The sequence below is a fragment of the Trifolium pratense genome, linkage group LG6 (assembly GCF_020283565.1).
Source record: "Trifolium pratense cultivar HEN17-A07 linkage group LG6, ARS_RC_1.1, whole genome shotgun sequence".
NCBI lineage: Eukaryota > Viridiplantae > Streptophyta > Magnoliopsida > Fabales > Fabaceae > Trifolium > Trifolium pratense.
This window is the reverse complement of record NC_060064.1, coordinates 36,073,114-36,093,724: the sequence shown is the minus strand read 5'-3', so window position 1 is coordinate 36,093,724 and position 20,611 is coordinate 36,073,114. Positions and strand designations below refer to the sequence as shown.

Genomic DNA, 20,611 nt, shown 5'->3' with positions numbered 1-20,611 from the left:
CCCTTTTGTTTTTTTGTTTTTTTGTCTAATTACCTTGTCTTTTCCTTATGGTAAAGAAAACAACTGAGATGTTCTTGTATATGATTTTGGAGATAATTGGTTGATGCAGTTCAATTTCATCAGAAACTGCATGCAAAAATTTGTTTGAAAATTCTGATTCAATAAACAAGTAAAAGAGTGTTTTTTGGAATAAAAACTGACAAGACCATTTATAAATGGATTTACTTTTAAGATTTCCTTCTCAAGTTTTTTTGCTACTAAAACTCCTAATAGTCTAATACAAAATTCAGCATAAACTGTACACAAAATAATAATGACAGTAGTCTACTGTAGTCTTCTGCATTGGTCTTGGTCACACTTTTTTCCTTGTAACTAATGCTTTGATTTCTTTGTTTAAATAGCAGCATCTTGTGTTTCATTTTGACTTTTACTCCATGAGGTGCCACAAACAACCTCCCACATTTGCTACCACCCTCCTGCTGAACATCTTTCTGCTCATTCCATCCTTTCAAATCACCGAGATTGTGGGATAGTTAAGGCTGAAACCTCTATTCATCTGCATGATTTCATGGCAGCTAACATTTCTGTGTGATACTGAAATATTTCTGACCTTGTATAACCAATCATTGGCTAATAGCATATATCAGTCCTGGATTCAGTGCTGGTTACCAACGCTCCAAAGGTGGTTGACATAATCATCTGGCTAATAACATATATCAGTCCTGGATTCAGTGCTATCTGTGGAATAACTTTTCCAGCTCCCTTGGCAAAAGCTCCAGCTGGTGTGCTTCGTCAGGTACTGGTCTTCCTGTGTGGTCAGTTACATCTTCCATCTTGGGCGAGCTGAATGGATAAGAGCTGCAATTCCACTAACATGAGGATTGTCATTGAAGTACCTGACATGACAAAGGCGTTCACCTTTTGGTGTTCTCTGAAGGCCTATCAGACCAAGGTTCCAAGGCCATGCAGCAAATAATCTCGACTCTTGGAACTATAATATCTGGTTTGAAGATTGAAGGCTTTGTAAACCTTGGCCCTCTGGCTGAGATTCGTGCTAATGCTGGTGTTCTAGACTTCCGTATTACAGTTCCTCCAAATTCAATATGAGCAAGTAGCCTTGTGGAGTTTATGTAAGATTTCAAGGTGATTGATTCATCAAGTCCTACCAATGTTGCAGGCAAGACAAGAACATCAACCGAATCTTCTTCCAAGGTTTAGTTCTGTGTTTGGCAAGATCATAGCAGCATCACCTGTATTTGAGCTCATCTTTATCATTTAATAATACACAGTTTCCTTATTCATAATTTGCGAGTTCTATCAACCTGCTTTCTTCACAACTTGAGCACTTAACCTTTTTCTGATCTTCCATTGACACACCTCAATCGCATACCAAGCATGCTTGCACCAATGGTGGCAATCTAAGGAGCTTCGCTGCAACATACATTGCTATTGAGCCAATGTTTCCGGACATAATCCTTTTTTCCATTGCTCTAAAGCTTCCAACAGCAATACTCATCATATAGTGGCAGTGGGTCATGTCAGATGCCACCAGTATTGCATCAGTAGAGATGCTTCATCCCCGCTGCCAGATACAGAAGATTACAATATTGACTAACTTATGACCCAAAGATATACTGTACAAATTGTGAACTGGATAAAGGACGGTCTAAGAAGTTGGGTGAATGTTCTAAAAAGAAGAAACTCACTGTTATGTGGGAATGAGAATTATGATCAAACCTAGGCCATTAGTTGATCAAGTGCATCATTGCATCCAATTTCTACCGCTGACTGTACATGTAGACACAGGGCGTGTCGGATGTCTTGAATGATTTTTATGATTCATTATGTTTATTAAAATCATTCTAAACTTACAAATGCTCATGTATAATGTTTTCAAACAAATTGACTTTTAAATTTTCTTAAAATATTGATGATGAATATGTAAATCAAGAATCACATCCTAATTATCGATAGACAATTACCTCCAGTTCTTCAACTTTTTATTTATTTATTTATTATTATTATTATTTTGCATAAAACTTTTTATTTGTTTTGCATACATATTCCATTGTATTTAATGAAATTTACCTCAATACAGGGAAAAAGAATAAAATTATACATGAATGAATAATCTAAAGGTAAGTCATATCAACCTTGAGCAACAATCCAAAAGGGAAGGACAGCAGCTCACTGCCACGGAAAGCTAACTAAATTGTAAATCATGCCTTTCTTATTGACCTATATCGACGTCAAGAGCACAAGAGTTGTGTATAATGAAGCTTGAGATGGCATCACATAAATAAATGTTTGTGGATGTTGAACCAGTCATCTGAAAGGCTCCACTGGTTCTGATTCTTCAAGAGAGTTTGCTGCCTGAAAACATTCTGCAGCTTCAAACACTCTACCTTCAGCCTTGTGAAGCATGCCAAGATGATGCCAAGCAGAAGCATTAGTTTTGTCAAGCCTTAGTGCATCCATTAGAAAGCTTCTAGCGGCAGAATTTGATGGAGTATCGTACTGTCTAAGAACGGCCGCAGTTGATATCAATCAAGCTAGGGACATGTGTAGGATCAAGGTTCAAAGCATCACGAAAAGATTTTAGAGCCTCTTTGTAAAGACCCTTTGCTTCGAGCATAGTACCTGTGAAATTGAACAAACAGAATAAAATCCATCATTCCGAAAGAATAAGACCATTATATTTAAGTCTGAAGCAAATAAATTAGTGAAAGTTTATTGCTATTCTTCAGCTTCTACCTCCTCCGTCTTTTATCAGCTACACATACAAGAAACCAATTAATGGAAGGGTATAAGGGAAAGCATTGTTACCGAAATAAACCTCGAGCTTAATTGCTTTTGAGGATCATATACTCCAGGTCTTGGAGCAGCCTGTGATATCTCACCATAGTGGCATTGCTGCAAAAGAATACTATTCTTACTTTCATTATGATTCCTCACAGTTTCACAAGTAACTCTGTTCAAGTTGTGTACTTGGAAAGGAACTCCACTCTTTGACCCTTCGTGTGCTCTCGTTTCACGACATTCACGAAGCTTAGACTCTTTGATAACTCTTTGTTTTGGCAACTCTATACTCCGAATCGTATGACTGATGTAAACATGAGTTGCACACCTTTTGTGCAATCTTTTATGACTAACAGCAGATGACACCGAAGACAAGCCAGACCACAATGCAAGACGTTCTGCTGAAACAAACAGCAAATTACAAAGGACTTGAAGTATAGAGATTTCGAAATGAAACTGAAAAAAAATACTCACCCTATTGCTAGACATAACTCAGAGTCATGCAATACAACTCTATTGCGACATTTGCGGTTACCCGTCTCAGCCATGGTCCGAAGATGTATAGTTGACTTTAAGCATATTTGCTTTAAAAGTCATACAAATAATAACTTTTTACTGGTCGACAGTGTGAAAGGTTTTACGCCGAGAGTACATCAAAATTAATCTCTTATGTAATAGAGAACAGTGAGAATAATCTTCAAGAGTCGCATTAGCATTCTCCTTCATGTCCTGCATGCAAAACTGAGGAGTTCTCTATATCAAAGATTCTCCATCTAGTTTCTTACTAATAGAGTCACTGTGAGGGAACATTGCAGCCATGGTATACAGTGTCTCAGCTACCTCTTCCTCATCTTTTGTGATAAGAAACATAGGTGTACTTTTGAAAATATACTTTTTCGGACATAATAAGGCGTCCATAATTGTATTTCTACTTCTAGACAATGATGAAAAACACAGTTTCTTTGTGGGAGAAAAAAGATTACTAGTATGTTGCAATCAGATTACAGTAACAGTTCATTGAAGTTATCATTGGTAAACAGAATATACGATATCAAGGTCCTGAAACATGGCTATCAGTTGAAATGCATTAATGAAGCTCGAGGGCTTGGTTATTGTTGATTTTTTACTTTTCACGTATAGCACATATCGGTAGACAATTTGGTCCGTAATTCCAATTGAGTGTTTTCTATGACTGCTATTTGTTAACAAGTTATCTCAAATGAGTCTAAGCAGCACTATCGACATCCAAGTTAATGATCGGGGGGCTAATTCACGCACGATCAGGCTTATAATGTGTTTGAAACCGCTCATTTTCAATATAATATCCGAAATAGTTATCCGCTGGTGAGATATTGGGAAGAAGTCAAACAAATTAGCTAGTATCTATCAGTTACACTTTTAAGCACAGTGCAGTAGCTCTTGAATTTCTACCTTTACAGGACAAGGTTCAAGTATTTTGACTTTTAAAATCAACGAGGTTTACTAAAAGTCAAAATACTGTTGCGGAGCTGTTGCAGGTCCGGGGGGCTCTCTTTAGAGCATCTCCAACCGTGAACCTATTTTTGGGTTCCTTGTGGGACTTATTAAGCCACGTCAGCTTGAAGCAACTCAACTAATTTTTATCTCCAATGGTGCAACTCTGAAGAACCCATATTGGGTCCCACAATTTTACTTTATTTATTAATATTTTATTCATATTAAATTTTATAATAATTAAAATAATAATTTTAATTATTTAAATTAAAATTGATATAAAATAAATAAAATTTAAATTGTCCCATTGGACGCTCCATTGGTGATGATGAGTTAAACTCATAACTTGAAGGTGTATTTGGGTTCTCCGATGATGCCTCACTAGCATAAGTCTTTGTTATTTTTGAAGAACTTTCAATCGATTCTCCCATCCATTTAGGTTCATCTTTTAACAATCTCCATGCGTACTCAAGGTTGAATGTTGTACCTTGATCCTGAGCAAAAAATGCATTTGCAGCGGCCATGACATCGTTCTCCGATGTCCCACTTTTCTTTCCATTAACAGCTTGTTTGTAACACCCAACAAATTTTTGAACCAAGCCATTTATTCGATGCCATCGACATTTTAATTGTCCCTTTAACTTTTCCCGCGATTCCCCACGATACTGGTTATAATTGGCAGCGACTCTTACCCAAAAACTCTCAGCCTTTTGATCAACTCCCACAATTGGATCCTTTGAAACATTGAGCCATGATTGGATAAGTAGTATATCCTCATCCCTTGCAAATTGCTCTCGAGATTTTTTTTTAACAACAACCCTTTCTTCTTTTTCAGTACCAACTTGAGTAGAAAATGGTGGAACTTGAGTAGAAAATGGTGGCATCGGTGGAATTTGAGAATTTTGAGGATTAGGATTTTGATAATTTTGCATGAAATTGAACATAGCTTGTTGATAATGAAAATGATTAGGATCCATTTGACCTAAACAATTGTAATTTGAAGTAAAAAAAAATGAAAATTTGAATTAAAATGATGAAATTGTGAGAGAGAAAATTGAAATTGAAGAGAAAAAGTGTTGGTAAAATTTGTGTTGGTTAATTTTTTTCACAAAACTATATTTATAACTAAAAAATAACTAAAAAAAAAAAGAAAAAAAAAAGAAACTAGCCGTTGGTAACGGCTACTTTTATTATTAAAATCAAAAAAAAATTTGAAGAACCTTTGCTTGTTTATACACTGATGGCCAGGTGAAGCTCCAAAGCAAAGAAAAAGTGGACCCCAAATCATTGCCATGCTGGCAAACTCTCATGAGGAACCACCGCTGGAGGTGGTCTTAGTACGTTGTCGCTTCGCTGTCAGGTGTTTCCCTTCCTGTCAAGTGTCAAGGAGCAAGTTTTTAGTTTGTATTGTCAATTTTCATATGTAAGGTTCAAGCAAAGGCTTCAAAATTTAATTTCTATACAGAGAAAAAAACATGTTGATTTAACTTGTTAAGGCAGTATCAACCGCGTCAATAAGTTGCTTGAATAGTTTTCTTGCCTCACAATACATTCATATTGGCATAGGAAACTCACTTGGGTTGATGCATTGATATTGACTCGGGACCCGGGAGTGTGCTCCTCTTGAGGTATGAGGTTTGATTCTTTCTAGTGTCAATTTGGGTGGACTAATTTAGCTTCTTCAAAAAAAAACTTATTGACATAGGATTGCATAAATAAAATTATCAGAATTGAAGCATTATAAGTACATAACATTTCAACAAGATATTGTTGATTCTCACCATTTTGTCCAATAGTTGACCTGATACATATTCCATCAAAATGTATATTTTTATTTTTGTACCAATACCATGATTTGAGCTTTTGGTTTAATATCTTGATAGGCAATACCTTTGAGAAGTTGTAACCAAGTGACTCAGCTCGCACGCGTCTTTCATATTTAGCTCGATTGGTGAGCTAAGAGACATCGAAAGAGTTTTAAGAAGGACATTTCAAGTTCAATCATGAAATTTAACATAATTCACTTTAAAAAAGGTGAAATTCTAGCAATTAAGCTACTTAACGGCTGAAATTCTAGCCACTAAGTTACTTAACAAAAAAAATGTTCGAATTCTTATTTCCACTAATTCACTTTAAAAAAAAATGAATTTTTAGCCACTAAGACTGATTGACAAAAAATTAAAATAAAAAGAAGCATCTTTACACATATATATCAGAGATGTATCTTTTCCACCATGAATTAAATCAAATAACTAAGGAAGAATTTTACACTCATTTTTATTAATAAAAAAGTTAGATTAGTGTTGGTCCCTCGAGTAAAAATTAGATCCAATGATAACCGACGATGATCAATCTTAGACTAGTGTTGGTCCCTCGAGTGTAAAACCAGTAGACAAACACGCTATTTTGAATTTGAATCGTTGATTTTAAATTAGACGGTTTAGATTGCACAATAATAAAATTAACTATAAACAATCTTAAACTTTAATTACATACCGAATGGTTAACTACGTATATAAGCCAAATCGAATATTAACACTTGTGCACGTGCCCCACTTTCATTTTGATTTTCTTATATACTGAAATGTTGTTTTTTTTTTTACTATTGAAATGTTTTATGTGCCATGCAACGGTTTACCAGCATCACTGCCCTTAGGTCTTCACTCTAATGGTATTATATATTTGCATTTTCTAAAACATCTAGAAGAGAAAATGTAATATTTTTAATGTTATCTCATTCTATATTAAAAGTCTAACACGAGACATGATAAGATCTCAAAATAAGTTCATAAGTGTGAACAATTTTGATCTTATATATTAGGTTTTAGGAGAATCAAATTTAACTCAACTCAAATTTAAGATTATACAACTATTCAAATTTTTTTCGTCTATCACTAACTTATCAAATTAACTAAATAGTCAACTCTTGAGTTTATATACTTGATTACATTGCGTCAGAGATGGAATTACTAACCATTTATTTAAGCAATCCAAATCTCTTACCATTTATTTATACCAGAGACGGATTTGGTGTGGGGCAGTGGGGTCAGCCGACCTCACTTGCCTATTATATTTTTAGTTAATACTAGTATTTTTTATGCAATGTGACCTCATATATTTGATATTATCGTTTTTATATAGTTAATTTATTACACTATAACAAATATAAAATTAATAAGACTAATTTATAATACTAATAAGTATCTTAAGAGTATTGACTAATAAACCAAAAATAATTAATTTTGTATAAGAAAATGTTAAAATTATATAAATAACAATTTATATTTTTTTACGTTATAATTTTGACCCCACTTACTAAAATTTCTGGATGCGTCCCTGATTTATACCGATTCATTGTTAGTGAATATATTCTTTTCTACGAGTTTACATTTATTTATTTTTTATTTTTTTGATAAGATATAGTATTTATTTTTTTGACAAGGTATACAAAATATATATTATACCTATATATAAAGAGATACAGAAAATTTGGGTGTGAAATTTTCATAATATCAAGTTACCAACAATGTCTTTGATTTTTTTTTAGCAACAAAAAAATTTATTAACAAACTTACCATAACATAAGATATGTCTTTTTTTTTCTTTTGACATAAGTTTGCAGAAAATAGCCGTAAAATAAAAAATGAAAATAGCTGTAAAAAAAAAATGGAAAAAAAAGAAGATGGATGAAGGAGGAGATTCAGTAATGGGCCGGGTATAAGATTTCAAAGCCCATATAACATTCGTATGATTAAAACCCTAATCTGAGAAACAGAGCCTATATATAACAGAAAGAGTTTAACCTAGGGTTTGTATTCTTGAGTCTAATCGAGTAGCAGCAGCAATGTCGAAGAGAGGTTCATTTCTCATTTTCTTAGATCAATTAATCACTTAAACCTATAATCACGTTCTAATAATCGATTCCAATTTCTTTCACAGGTCGCGGTGGTTCCGCGGGTAACAAGTTCAGGATGTCACTGGGTCTACCAGTGGCGGCGACGGTGAACTGCGCCGACAACACCGGAGCTAAGAATCTCTACATCATTTCCGTGAAAGGTATTAAGGGAAGATTGAACCGTTTACCTTCAGCTTGTGTTGGTGATATGGTGATGGCTACTGTGAAGAAAGGAAAGCCTGATCTCCGTAAGAAGGTGCTTCCTGCTGTCATCGTTCGTCAGCGTAAACCATGGCGCCGAAAGGACGGAGTGTTCATGTACTTCGAAGGTATATTCAATTTCTGTTTATGCTGTTTTGATATATATTTTTAGTGAATGGTTGTTGAATTTGTTGGTTTTGATTATGTAGATAATGCTGGAGTCATTGTTAATCCCAAAGGAGAAATGAAAGGTAATAATCACATACTAAATCTTTTGTTAGTTTAGATTTTGTGTTCTATATCCATGATTAGAAGCTATTTTATGTTCTTCAATAATTTGAATTAGTGTTTTTGTTTTAAAATTGGAATTAGAGCTTATTGTTAGTATTAGAGCCCGTTTGGATTGACTTATTTTTTTTTACTACCTTTTCAACGTAGTTTATGAGAAAACAGATACAATTTTGGTTAGCGAAAACTTTTGAATCAACATAAAACTTTATTTATTTGTATAAGCTATTTTCATTTTCATAAGCTCAAAGATAAGTCAAATCTAATTGGGTTCTTAGTTATTTTAATTGGTAAATTGATCTGTTTTACCTTAAGTTGAATAAGTGGAGTATGTGGGGTTGGAACCCCTGCTCCATCATATACGATGCGATGGACCTATGAACTGAGTTAAGTTTACCGGGTCTGTTAAATTCGTGTTACTGGATGATAATGTCTGTCTGAGTTGTGGTTTTATGTCTGTCTTTTTTTTGTTGTGGTTTTTGTTCTTGTCTTTATAATAGTGTTGTTTTTGTGATTGTAGGTTCTGCTATTACTGGTCCAATTGGGAAGGAGTGTGCTGATCTGTGGCCTAGGATTGCAAGTGCTGCTAATGCTATTGTTTAAGTTTGATTTCTAGTATTCATAAGGATTTTGGTTCTGCTGTTTGATGTTGTATCTGGTTTTGCTTTAGGTTGAATGTTTTTCAAAGTGACTCAGGATAGCTTAAGAGTTTATAATTTCTCTTTACTGAGAAGTGTTTTGAAGATATTAATTCTTAGTTATAAGAACTGTTTGTTTTTATGCTTGTGTTTTGATTTCTTGTGCAATCTGTGTTTATTTTCTCATGCAATTTGCATATGGATGCATTATCAGTCTTTTGATCTTGAAAATCTGAAACGAACATGCTTGGATAGTCTTCTTCTTGGTAATTAACTACGATGGGTTTTGCAAATGGATTCACGAGGACTTGTTGCTCTATTTATTATCTTCATTATTACTGATTTTATTTGGATTTGGGATGCTTCATTTTACATATCCTCAAGTCTTGTTAACTCAACAGTGCATTTTTGTCTGACCCAGGGCAAGTTTTTCATAAGCCTGATACCTCATTTTGGCCAAATTTTATTCTATTATCATGAAAATCTGAGCACTCTGCTGATATCTATTCGTATTATTATTTTGGGCATTCTAGGTTAATATTTATTTGTTATCCTTCAATTAGAATAATTATATCTGTTAAACAGTTTGATTGTTTATTTTGAAAAGCATAAAAAATGTTTAAACTGGTCTCCATCTGGAATTGGTTGTCATCTTATATTGAAGCTAAAAAACGAGTCTGTTTTTGAAAACTGATTGAAAAATCTGTAACCAGTTGTTTAAAACTGGTGAACTCACCAGTATCTTTCTTATTGTGCTTAGCTGCGCAAAAATCTGAGGCTAAATGATGTTCATTGGAAATTTTGTAACCTTTTTGTGACCTTTCAAGTTAGTTTTTCCGTCATCATCTTTTTAAAACCAAGGTCCTAATTTTCCTAGGCTTTTTGTACACTTACAAACGCAACTTTGGTTTATTTGAAATGCTTTACATACCCAAAAAATTCCAGTGTTGTCCATTTTAAATGAATGACCTGCTATTTGCTGTTGTCTCCATCTTGTGGAATTGTTACTTTGAGTGCATTTTCTTTTGTGGCAGCATTGATCTCTTGCATGAATAAAGCTTAATTTTGGTCATTTGATGCTTGAATTCATTTGTGTTATGTGGGAACTTAATTTACTGTAATTTGATTCTTAACATATTATTCTGGTGAAAGAGGGATACTCCTCTATTCACTCCATCACTTGAGAATTGTGATTGTCATCTGTACAATAATCCGATATGTGAAGTGGAGCAACAACCTGTGTCATATTTCAGGATTATAATACGTAAAAGAGCAAGACCTGTGATCAACTGTGTGTTTGATATATTAAAATATGTACATAATAACTATATAGGACAAACTCTTGGTCATCGCTCATTAGTAGGATTTAACTTGTGTAAAAATATGGATGTAGGACTAGAGCTTATTTTGCTTGGTAAAAATGTGCAACATTTTCTTACCTATCAATGTATGTAAGCATGACACGATGCTTCCCTCAAATAAGAGTCTTAATGTCTAATTATAAAATTATGAACTCCTCTGGAATTTACATTTTGAACATAAAAAGGTTAAGGAGGGGACGTTATTTTTATACCACAAATCATATCATATATTCAAAAAAGATAATGAGCATGCCAAGACCTTAATTTGCTCTAGGTAGTTATGTTCAGTCCTTCCCTCACTTATGAATCAAAAGAAAATCTTACTGATTTCTTATCTAGTTGCTTTTAAACTTTTAGGGAACACCTTTATATCTGAGGACCTAGAAGCACCCACAGAAATTGACTAAAAAACTTGGAGTAAATTATATCAAATAGTTACTCATCCAAAAAATGTTTTGAACATACCATTGATGTTACATCACTAGAGTGCAATTTTCAATCCACACTCCATCCATTTTGGGACCATTATTACTGGATGCACTATTCATGATAATGTCTAACACCTACCACAAAACAAAATTTGACATCATATATTTGATGCCAAATTATGTGGTTAGTAGCACTTGAAAACTCACCTTTCATGCTTTTTTCCAGTCCTATTCCTCATGATGCATTTCTAATAGCAATATATCTTCTAAGTTGACTTTTAATTGTATAGAAAACACTATAAAATGAAATGAAAAATGTCGCAGTTTTATCTCTCTCAGAAACTCAATTTTGAGACTACAGAGAAAAATGAAAGTTAGTCCTTTAGTGACACTTGATAATGTCCAAAGAAGGAGGCAACTTGGTTGTGTTCCTGCATCAAGGGTTCTCAGGAAACTGGTTTGCAAGTTGAAGAGGAGCTGGAAGAAAGCTATTAGATGGCATAGAAAAAGTCCACAATATAGTTACGATCTTCGCAGTTATAGTCTTAACTTCAGCGATGCTTCTTCAAACAATCATACACCTTGTATCGATCGATAATTATGTTTTTAACTTTCTCTTTTCTCTAATATGAATATGATTGAATGTATATGTAAAATTTATTGTGTGTAGTTAAATGATTATGCAAATTGCATTATTATAATTATAAACTGGTTTCAGCTATTTGGCATTCAGTCTTCTCTTATGATGAAACTTCAGGTTTTGAAGTTGAACCTTACACTTATCAGTTATCACAGTGGCTTAAGCAAATTTACATTCTTTTCTTCTTTTTGGAATTCATTTTATGAGACTGGACTCTCTTAGCAGGGGTTCAGGCCTAGTAGAGGCCACTGTGCCTCTGGCCTGAGAATGTTTGTAATTAGAGTACTTCCAGATTCCTGCCGTTTCTCACGCACCCCCGAAATGATCAAAATGTCCCCTTCGTTATCTAGGAAGCGAACTCAGTTCGCACCCGACGTAGCAAGTGACAATTTTTTTTGTACTCAATCCCAACATTTGCACCCTTCACACCCTCATAAATGAAAAAACACATTTCGCTACTTAGAGTGAGAATTGAAACACAATTTACTATTTGGAGTGTGAAATCAAACACAATTCACTGTTGTGCCTCAAGAATGTGTTTTTCATTATGAAAATATTACTGTATTACATTTTCCTCTGATTACTTTATTATTATATAACACAACAAGTTATTTAACGCCTTTTTATAATTAACTAATCTGTTTTGAACAACATATTCACTCTTGTGCCTCAAGAATGTGTGTGTAGCACGTGGAAGAGGTTAGGCCCTATTCGAGTGGATGCTGCACTTTCAAAGGTGATATGGCAAAGATTCCTGGTTTTTTGAAATTTGACGACACCCTTTTGTCCACAATTCCTTGTTACTAAAAAAACCAATTCCTTATTATAAGAGTCATGGTTTAGGTAAATGCCTAATGGCATACTTTTTGTTTTGTTTTATTATAATATATATATACACTACATTGCATATCAAAGTATAATTCTTAATGTTACTCTCTATACATAATTTATGATGATGACTATGACTAGGTGTCCACATAATGCATTAGCTCATGATATTGAAATCATCTTCTTCTTTTTTTCTGAGTAATATTGAAATCATCTTTTCATATGAAAAAGCTCACATCGTTGTTTTGTAGTTGGATTTAGAATAATGTTAGGCGATTTTTATTAGAACCGTTACATCTTAGGAAGTGGTGGAGTACTCCAGTTTTTTATTTATTGAAGACTATAGTTGGCTATTTCATAAAGTCTCCGTGCTAGCAACGTAAGACTAATTTCTACTTGTTTGGAGAGTAAATAATGATTGACCAACATATTTTTTTACTTTTGCTAGAATTAAACTGAAGCACTAGGGTTGACCCCCAAACTTTAGGACATATGATATGGGGCATTGTTGGAGATGAATATTGGAGCAGTTTTGAAGGGCTTTCAATTGTAAAGACAACATTTAAAGTTCAAACTACCCTTGGACTAATATATAAGAGAACCAAGTTGACAAAATTACGCTGATAAGACATTTATCTTATTTATTTGTTACACTTTAGTTATTTATTTTTTATAACGTGTATATTTTTTTTTATTGAAAAATAATGAGATGACAATCTACAAAGGATAATACTATTTTTTAAAATATTTTTTTTATTAAAATAAAAGAATGCAGACAAAATAAGAACACACCTCCTATGCTCCACAGGTTTCTCGATGGAGACTAACCATTGCTAATAACAGTGAAAATTTCGTACCAATATCATGGTAAAAAATAAAAAATCATATTCGAAAAATGTCCATAATACTTCCATTTTCGTTTTGCATGTGCTTTTTTCTTGTCCTTTATTCCAAATATATACATCATATATATGCTCAGCAAAAAATGGTGGTCTAGTGACAATAGATAGTGTCGTATAAGCAAGCAACTATCATATTGGGTTGCTGACTGGTTAAAAGTTTTTCAACAAATATTTTATTTTACTTTTTTCACAAAATAATTCCTCATTTATTCATGTAAGAAATGTTGTTGGAATGATTGAGGTATTCCTCAAAAATTATACTCATACTTGGTAAAAGGAATTGTAACAAATTTCAGTGACTTTAAATCTATTAACAATAGGGTTATGTTAACTTGTGCCCTAAAGGCACATGTTAAGCTACCTAAAAATAGAAATATAGCATTTAATGATACAAAGAATTTAATGCTTAGATAATTGAATACACCACAAGTTCAATAAATTTTTTCCACATTTATCTTCTTAACATGTGCCCTTAAGGGCACAAGTTAACATTCTCCTTAACAATAATACAACAAACATGTGGAAATAGATACTGAAATCCCCACGGCTCAAATATTTCTCACATTGAGAAATTGTTAGTTCAATTGTCCTTTCAATTAAACAAAAAAAATCTATATCTTTTTATATCTAAATTTCTTAGGGTTTGTTTATCTCTAGTCAGACATATGAGTTTGTTCATTTATACATATATATAAAAACTACTACAACTATAAGAATTTTTTGCAATATGAAAAATCGAATCCATAACTTTGTTTTAGAAAACTCTTGTCTAAATTAAAAGATAGTACTCCCTCCGGTCCTTATTATAAGGAACACTTTGAAAAAATCACACAGACCAATGAAGCACATTTAACATAGTTATTTTCATTTAATACTCTTATAAATTTTAATTTATTCCATGTATACCCTTATTTAATTACTCTTTATTCAACCAACTTACTTATTTTTAAATTCTCTCTCATAATAAATAAGGGCATAAGTGAAATTGAACATTTAAAACATTTGAAAATTGGTCAAAGTTTCTTATAAAAAGGACCAAATTTTTTGCCCTAAGTGTTCCTTATAAAAAGGACCGGAGGGAGTAATACAAATATGACCTCTGTCATGATTAATAAGAAAACAAGAATGAAAGGTGGAAGATGGTAAACTAAACTATTATACTAATGGTAACAAAGAATTCTATATGGATTTCTCCAGCTTTATAGATTTTGTTTGTTTAATTGTATGCTTTCTCAAATGAGAGGCGGGGCAATTCTATTTGTGGAGTAGGGTAAAATTAAAGTGTTTAATAAATTTAGTTGTCGTAAGTATAAAATGACATAAACATATATCGTTATTTTATGTGAGTGAGTAATTATTTTTGTGTTTTGATAGTTTTTTTATTAAAAAATAAATAAAAAATGTTAAAATTGGAATGAAAGGTAAAAAACTATAAAACTCACATGCTACTTGAAATAACATTTGAGAAAAAACTATAAGCTAGTGAAAAATTTTTATTACCAAACACTTAATTTTATAAAACAAACTTATAAACTAATATAAACTAACTTATTTGTGTTACTAAACAGACATCTATATCGATATATTAAATATGAACCCTTCTAATTGTGACGGAGCATATAAGGATTCTCTTGAGCTAGCTGGTTGTGGTGGTCTCCTGTGTGACTCTAATGGGAGATGGCTAACAAGATACTCTCGCAAAATTGGAACCTGTGATGCTCTTGGCGCTGAGATGTGGGGGATGTACTTGGGTATGCAAATTGCATGGAGACAAGGTTTCAACAATCTTCAAGTGGAAAGCGACTCAAAAATGCTAGTTGACATGATCACAGGGAAGGCCAGAATCAATGGTAAACCATCTACGTTGGTTCGTCGTATTCAGGAGCTTTTAAAGTTGATTGGCAGATGCAGGTCAATCATACCTTGCGGGAGGAAATAGATGTGCCGATTGGCCGACTAATTTTAGTTTTTCTCTGAATTCTTTTCAAATTCATGTTATGGAGACTCATCCTAATGGAATATCAAGTCACCTTTTTTATGACATTTCCGGAACTTCCATATCTAGGAACATTCGTGTAATTGTTTAGTTTTCTTTTCTTTTAGGTTTTGGCCCTCTTTCTTTAAAAAAAAAATATGAACCCTTCTTATAAATTCAAACTTTAATTCATTATATGATGAAAAAATAATCCCTTGCACCTTCTACCAAATCCATTCCAGTTGATTCAAGCTTTATCATCATTTATGCAAGTAATAATAATTGGGTCAACCGCGCGTTAGACAATATGTGTTAGTTTCAACTTTCAACAATATTAACACTTCATGAGTAAAAAGAAGCCATATTACTTTGAGGCAGAGAAAACCAGAAGATTTTTTTCCTTTTTCATGGGATCTTAGTTTGTTGGATTTCCTTGACCATTGTCCACTGTTGCTCAATGTCCCACCGCATAAATTCACACAGTTAAAAATTTAAAAATTATTAAAAGAAAAGAATACCAATCTTTATCTTACCTCCCTCCTTTCCACTCACATAAATATTTATTCTTTTCTATTAAATAATCTAATTAATAGGGAGAATCAAACATATTTAGATTTGACCAAAACAAAAAATCACGTAAAATTTCAGATTCAAACCTAGCACTCTCTCGACGAGTTGGGGTGGTCGGAAATGCAGCCCAATCGGGCGATAAATTCCTACCAAGGCTTTATATTCACAAGAGATCGATAACGAATAAATACTGCGAGAGAGATAAAAATAAATTTTGAAAAGAGAGTTAAAGAGTGCTTGAAATTGTCGGAAATGAAACGAATGAGTGCCAGCGATGTGTCTCAACTCTCAACGGATGTGAAACCGTTTGTGTAAGAAGTATCAATTGTTTCCGTACTTATCAATCGAGTTATATTTATGTGTATTTAAAAACCATAGATAATTAGATGAGGTGCATGATGTTTAAGTGTGAGAGCTGACAAATATTTTACAAAGAAATTTGCTAACAAATTTAATGTCTTTAGTGACTATAGTTTTACCTTTTACTCTAATTAAATGGGAAAATTCATATTTGAACTCTGACTTTTGCATATAGTAATAGTAATATTCTTAACAATTGAGCAATGTTCATGTAGGTATGACAAATAGACCCAAATATTTTTTTTTAAAAAAGTCCCATTGTTCTATAATTAAAACAGTATATCCCGTGAATTTATCTCAGTTGGTAGGAACATCACATTTGATGTGCAGGAGCCCGGGTTCGAATCCGAGATACTCCACTTATTCACCTTTAAAGTAGATTTTCTAGCCACTAGGCTACTTGAAAAAAAAAAAATTACAAATCCTATCTCAATTAGTAAAAATACTAAAATTGTTAGGTTAGATGTCATGATTTGAGTTCAATCCCGATTCTTTACATTGTGCGTGTGAATTTGCAAATGACTTGTCATTCCCCGTCTATCTACCAAAAAATATCCATATTACAAAAAACAAATATCCATTTTGTTAAATGTCGATTTCAAAAATTTGAGCTTGAATCGACTTATTTGAGTTTATCCACTAATATAAATTTAAATTTTATGAGATTGAGAAAGAGTTTGTGAAAACAACTTAAGATAATTTTTACAAGTTATGCAATATAGATAGATTATAAAAACAACTTGTACATAAGCCCCTATCATAATAAACAATTGTATTATAACTGGTAAATAATCTGTTTATCTAAAGAAGTTTAATTGTTGTGTACTGTCAGTGAAAATATTTTTTACACATGTATTTAATGATGTGTTGCCACATCATTTAATGAATGTGACACATGTGTTTTTAAACACAATATATGATGTGTTGATATATTATTAGGTGAGCACTCCGGTACACATATTATGTGGTCATGTACCGGTACACCGTTGAGGTGTATCATTTTAATTAGTCCACATGTAATAATAATTTAACATGTCATTTCAAGACTTATTTAATACAATTTTTTTAAATTACTCTTATAATTTAGAAAAATCTCAAAATAACACCCAAAATTATTGTATTTTTTTTTTTGACAAAAGGAATTATTGTAATTTAAAAATCTTAAAGAAACTTATTTCACTAATTTCAAAAGAAGGTCAAAACATTTCTTTGTCGTGTCTCTCTTCTCTGCTTTATGTTCTTCAAATTTGTCTCATTCCGATGGCGGCACCGCCTTCTCCACGGCGTAGTTCTTATGCCATCATCTTCCGCCGCCGAAATAGTACTTTTTAGGGTTTGTCTTGTCTCTCTTCTCTGCTTTTTAATATTCTATTTTTAGGGTTTCAACATTTAGGAAAATTGATCTTCTTCTCTCTTCTTAGTTTCACTTGGAAGAGTGTGTAGTCCCCTCAAAGGTGTGTGCGGCGTGCGCTGGCTTAGCCGCTGTTTTTGAACAGAATTCCTACAAAGGACAATTTATGTCGGCGAAGAATTTTAAGCGCCGAAGATGCATTATGTCCAATTTTGAAGCAAACATGGAGATTCCTTTAAAAAAAAAAAACGGCTCAGAAACCTTTCTTTTTATGATATGAACCTTCTTCATCCTCCATTCGGTGTTGATTTCATGTGTTGCCTTAACTGCCGTATGGAAGCGGTTTTTTTTTTTTTTTTTTGGTGAAGGAAGGTTTTAATCATGAAGAGGGATCAGTTGACTCCAAGAATAAGTTACTCCAAATCATAATCCTAATTAATTGTAAATTATCCTCATGTGGGGGAGAAGTTCCTAATTTTATCTCTGTGCCGTCACTGAGAAAGAATAAAAGGGTTTGTTCCTTGATACAAGATGACATAGAATACATCAATAATTTTGTTTCAACTTTTAATCAAAAAGAAAATTTTCAAACTTTCTTTTAGTTGCATTTTTGTTTCGTGGAATTGAGATCGCAAGTATCACATAAAAGGAATTCAAGAACCCCCATCAAACTGCTTAGTTTTTCTTTTTTTTTTTGCGGAATAAAAATTGTACTCTCATAATGGTTAGTTTCAATTTAATATTTGCGAAAAAAAATTGTTGATATTATTATTATTTTTTTTTTTGTAGAGAGTTGATATTATTTATATTACACTTTAAAATTATATCGCAACAAATAAAGAAGGCACCGAACAAAAAATATGGAAGGTATGTGTAGCAGATTCTTATGGAGTTATGGTAGCAGTGCTTAACCCCTATTTTCATCTGGTTGACGACAAGAGAGAGAGAGAAGGAAAGAATAATTATCTAAGGTGAAAGAAAATAGTGACTATGTGAGGTAACTTTATAATTAATTAGAGTCATTAGATTAAAATGATATGAAAAGCTAGGATTTGGAGTAACTATTTAGAGTTACTTTTGTAGTCAATTAATCCCCCCTCTTTAATCATAGTTGAATGGAAGAAAATACACCAAACTTTGTTGTGTGAATTTTGTGGACTGATACATGATTATATATAGAAGGGTATTATTTTTTAAGAAAATTGAAAGTTGTTAATTTTTGTTTAGAAAGTTAGTATTTCTGAAGAAAATCAAAGTTGAGAGATCTTGTTGAATTTTGTTTACCGTGCCTGTGCGCGACGGCGAAATGGGGTTAGGTATGTTGTTTTAGGGTCTGTTTGGTTCGAAGTAGATGGAGGGGAGGTGAGGGGGTAATCTTGACAAAAAAATATTTCTTTTTATTAAATCATTTTTAAAAATTAAAAAAAAAACGTTTTTTGTTCTTGAAAAAATTAATTAATTTTTTTAAAAAATATTCCCTCACAATTTAAAATATTCCCTTTACCAATTTTAAATTTTTTTTTAACCAATCAAATCTCTCTAATAATCGAGATTTGAGACTTTTTGTTTTTGTTTTTAAATTATTTTTTTTCAAGAATAAAAAACGTTTTTTTTTTTAAAATGATTTAATAAAAAGAAAACTTTTTTGGTCAAAATTACTCCCTCCTCTCTCATCCATCTACTTCGAACCAAACAGGTTTACGCTCTTTCAGCTTTCTTTTTATTTTAACAAAATAAAAAAAAAAAGATTAATATAAAACAATAACCAACAGATTTATTTAACAAAATTACCATTTGTCTTGGTGGTCTAACGCCTCGATGACACACACATGATTCGATATCACTTAATTGGAATGACATATAGGATTCAAATTTTTGGCAATATAACAGCTCGATGTCAACTAGTTTGATCAAATTATCTCAAAAAACCTAATTATCAATAATAGATTATTAAGTCACTACCAATTCTATCGATAAGAACCAAAGAAATAAATTGACCAAATTGAAATGAAAAACGCTTAAAAATTTAAATGTTGACAATCTAATAGTTCAACATAGTTAGATTAACTATGACTCAAGAAACCTAGTTCATATGAAATGATTGTTAAGTCTCAACTAATAATGTTGATAGTGACTAAATAAATCAAAATTTCTAAATCAAACTATTCAACTTGAAACATAGTTCATATGTAAACTAAACCCAATAACACCTGAATGAGCCACTCACCCAAGAAACAGAAGGCCCAGAAAGACCAGACCAAAGCATTTGCCTGGTGCGTCAATGATACATCCTTACCTTAATCTTAAGTGAATGATGGCAAAAAATGTATCCACATGGGATATAAATTCCCTGAAAGGAGGAGCCATTAGCTCCATAGCATGAGATGAGAGTATTACGCCTATATATATCCCTCATTCTTTTCTAAAAAAATCATCACATTCTACTTACTTTCATTAATGAATTCAAATTTTCTCAACCAAGTCGTTCATATCACCTAATCGGACTAACAATAACCTATTAATTTAAATTTCGACAATCAAGCATGTCTAGAATAGAACAATATAAAAATTCGTTTACAAAACTTTTGTATTTTTTTGAACTCATTGTTTTTCGACAAACTTTTTATAATGTTTAATACGTATTTGTAAAATAATCATAAATACACATCAACACATGACTAAAATTGCATGCAAGAAAATTTATTAGGATGAAAACACGACTTTTTTATGAAGACAAAACATTAATTTAGTAATTTTGTATAGACTAAAAACTTATATAACCTTACAAAATGTTACGAATCACTGAAAATTAACAGTGTTAAAAAAATACACACACATATTAAAAATTAGTATAAGTTTTTTTTTGTACAAAAATAATTATTTTAATCAACCAATTTTTATT

The 20,611-nt window shown here is 32.4% G+C and overlaps 2 protein-coding genes across 2 annotated transcripts; one reads left to right on the top strand and one right to left on the bottom strand.

Annotated features, from left to right (window-relative positions):
* Positions 1-2,521: 2,521 nt before the first annotated feature.
* On the bottom strand, positions 2,522-5,302 carry LOC123892187 (glutathione S-transferase T3-like). Its single transcript, XM_045942004.1, has 4 exons — positions 4,586-5,302; positions 2,827-3,200; positions 2,755-2,773; positions 2,522-2,640 (listed from the first exon to the last, which is right to left on the bottom strand). The coding sequence occupies exons 1-4, from the start codon at positions 5,247-5,249 to the stop codon at positions 2,522-2,524; spliced, it is 1,176 nt and encodes a 391-aa protein (XP_045797960.1). The 5' UTR covers positions 5,250-5,302.
* Positions 5,303-8,009: 2,707 nt separating this feature from the next.
* On the top strand, positions 8,010-9,442 carry LOC123892444 (60S ribosomal protein L23). The gene is made up of 4 exons (XM_045942225.1): positions 8,010-8,129; positions 8,212-8,496; positions 8,578-8,619; positions 9,177-9,442. Exons 1-4 carry the CDS (start codon positions 8,117-8,119, stop codon positions 9,257-9,259), a joined length of 423 nt encoding a protein of 140 aa, XP_045798181.1. The 5' UTR covers positions 8,010-8,116; the 3' UTR covers positions 9,260-9,442.
* The last annotated feature ends 11,169 nt before the right edge of the window (positions 9,443-20,611 follow it).

Coding starts and splice junctions, on each gene's coding strand:
- LOC123892187 (XM_045942004.1), bottom strand. CDS start 5,249: ATGGATCCTAATCATTTTCATTATCAACAAGCTATGTTCAATTTCATG. Junction 3,201..4,585: donor CTCATCATCACCAATGGAGC/GTCCAATGGGAC, acceptor TGTTTGTTTCAG/CAGAACGTCTTGCATTGTGG.
- LOC123892444 (XM_045942225.1), top strand. Junction 8,497..8,577: donor AGTGTTCATGTACTTCGAAG/GTATATTCAATT, acceptor TTGATTATGTAG/ATAATGCTGGAGTCATTGTT. Junction 8,620..9,176: donor TCCCAAAGGAGAAATGAAAG/GTAATAATCACA, acceptor TTGTGATTGTAG/GTTCTGCTATTACTGGTCCA.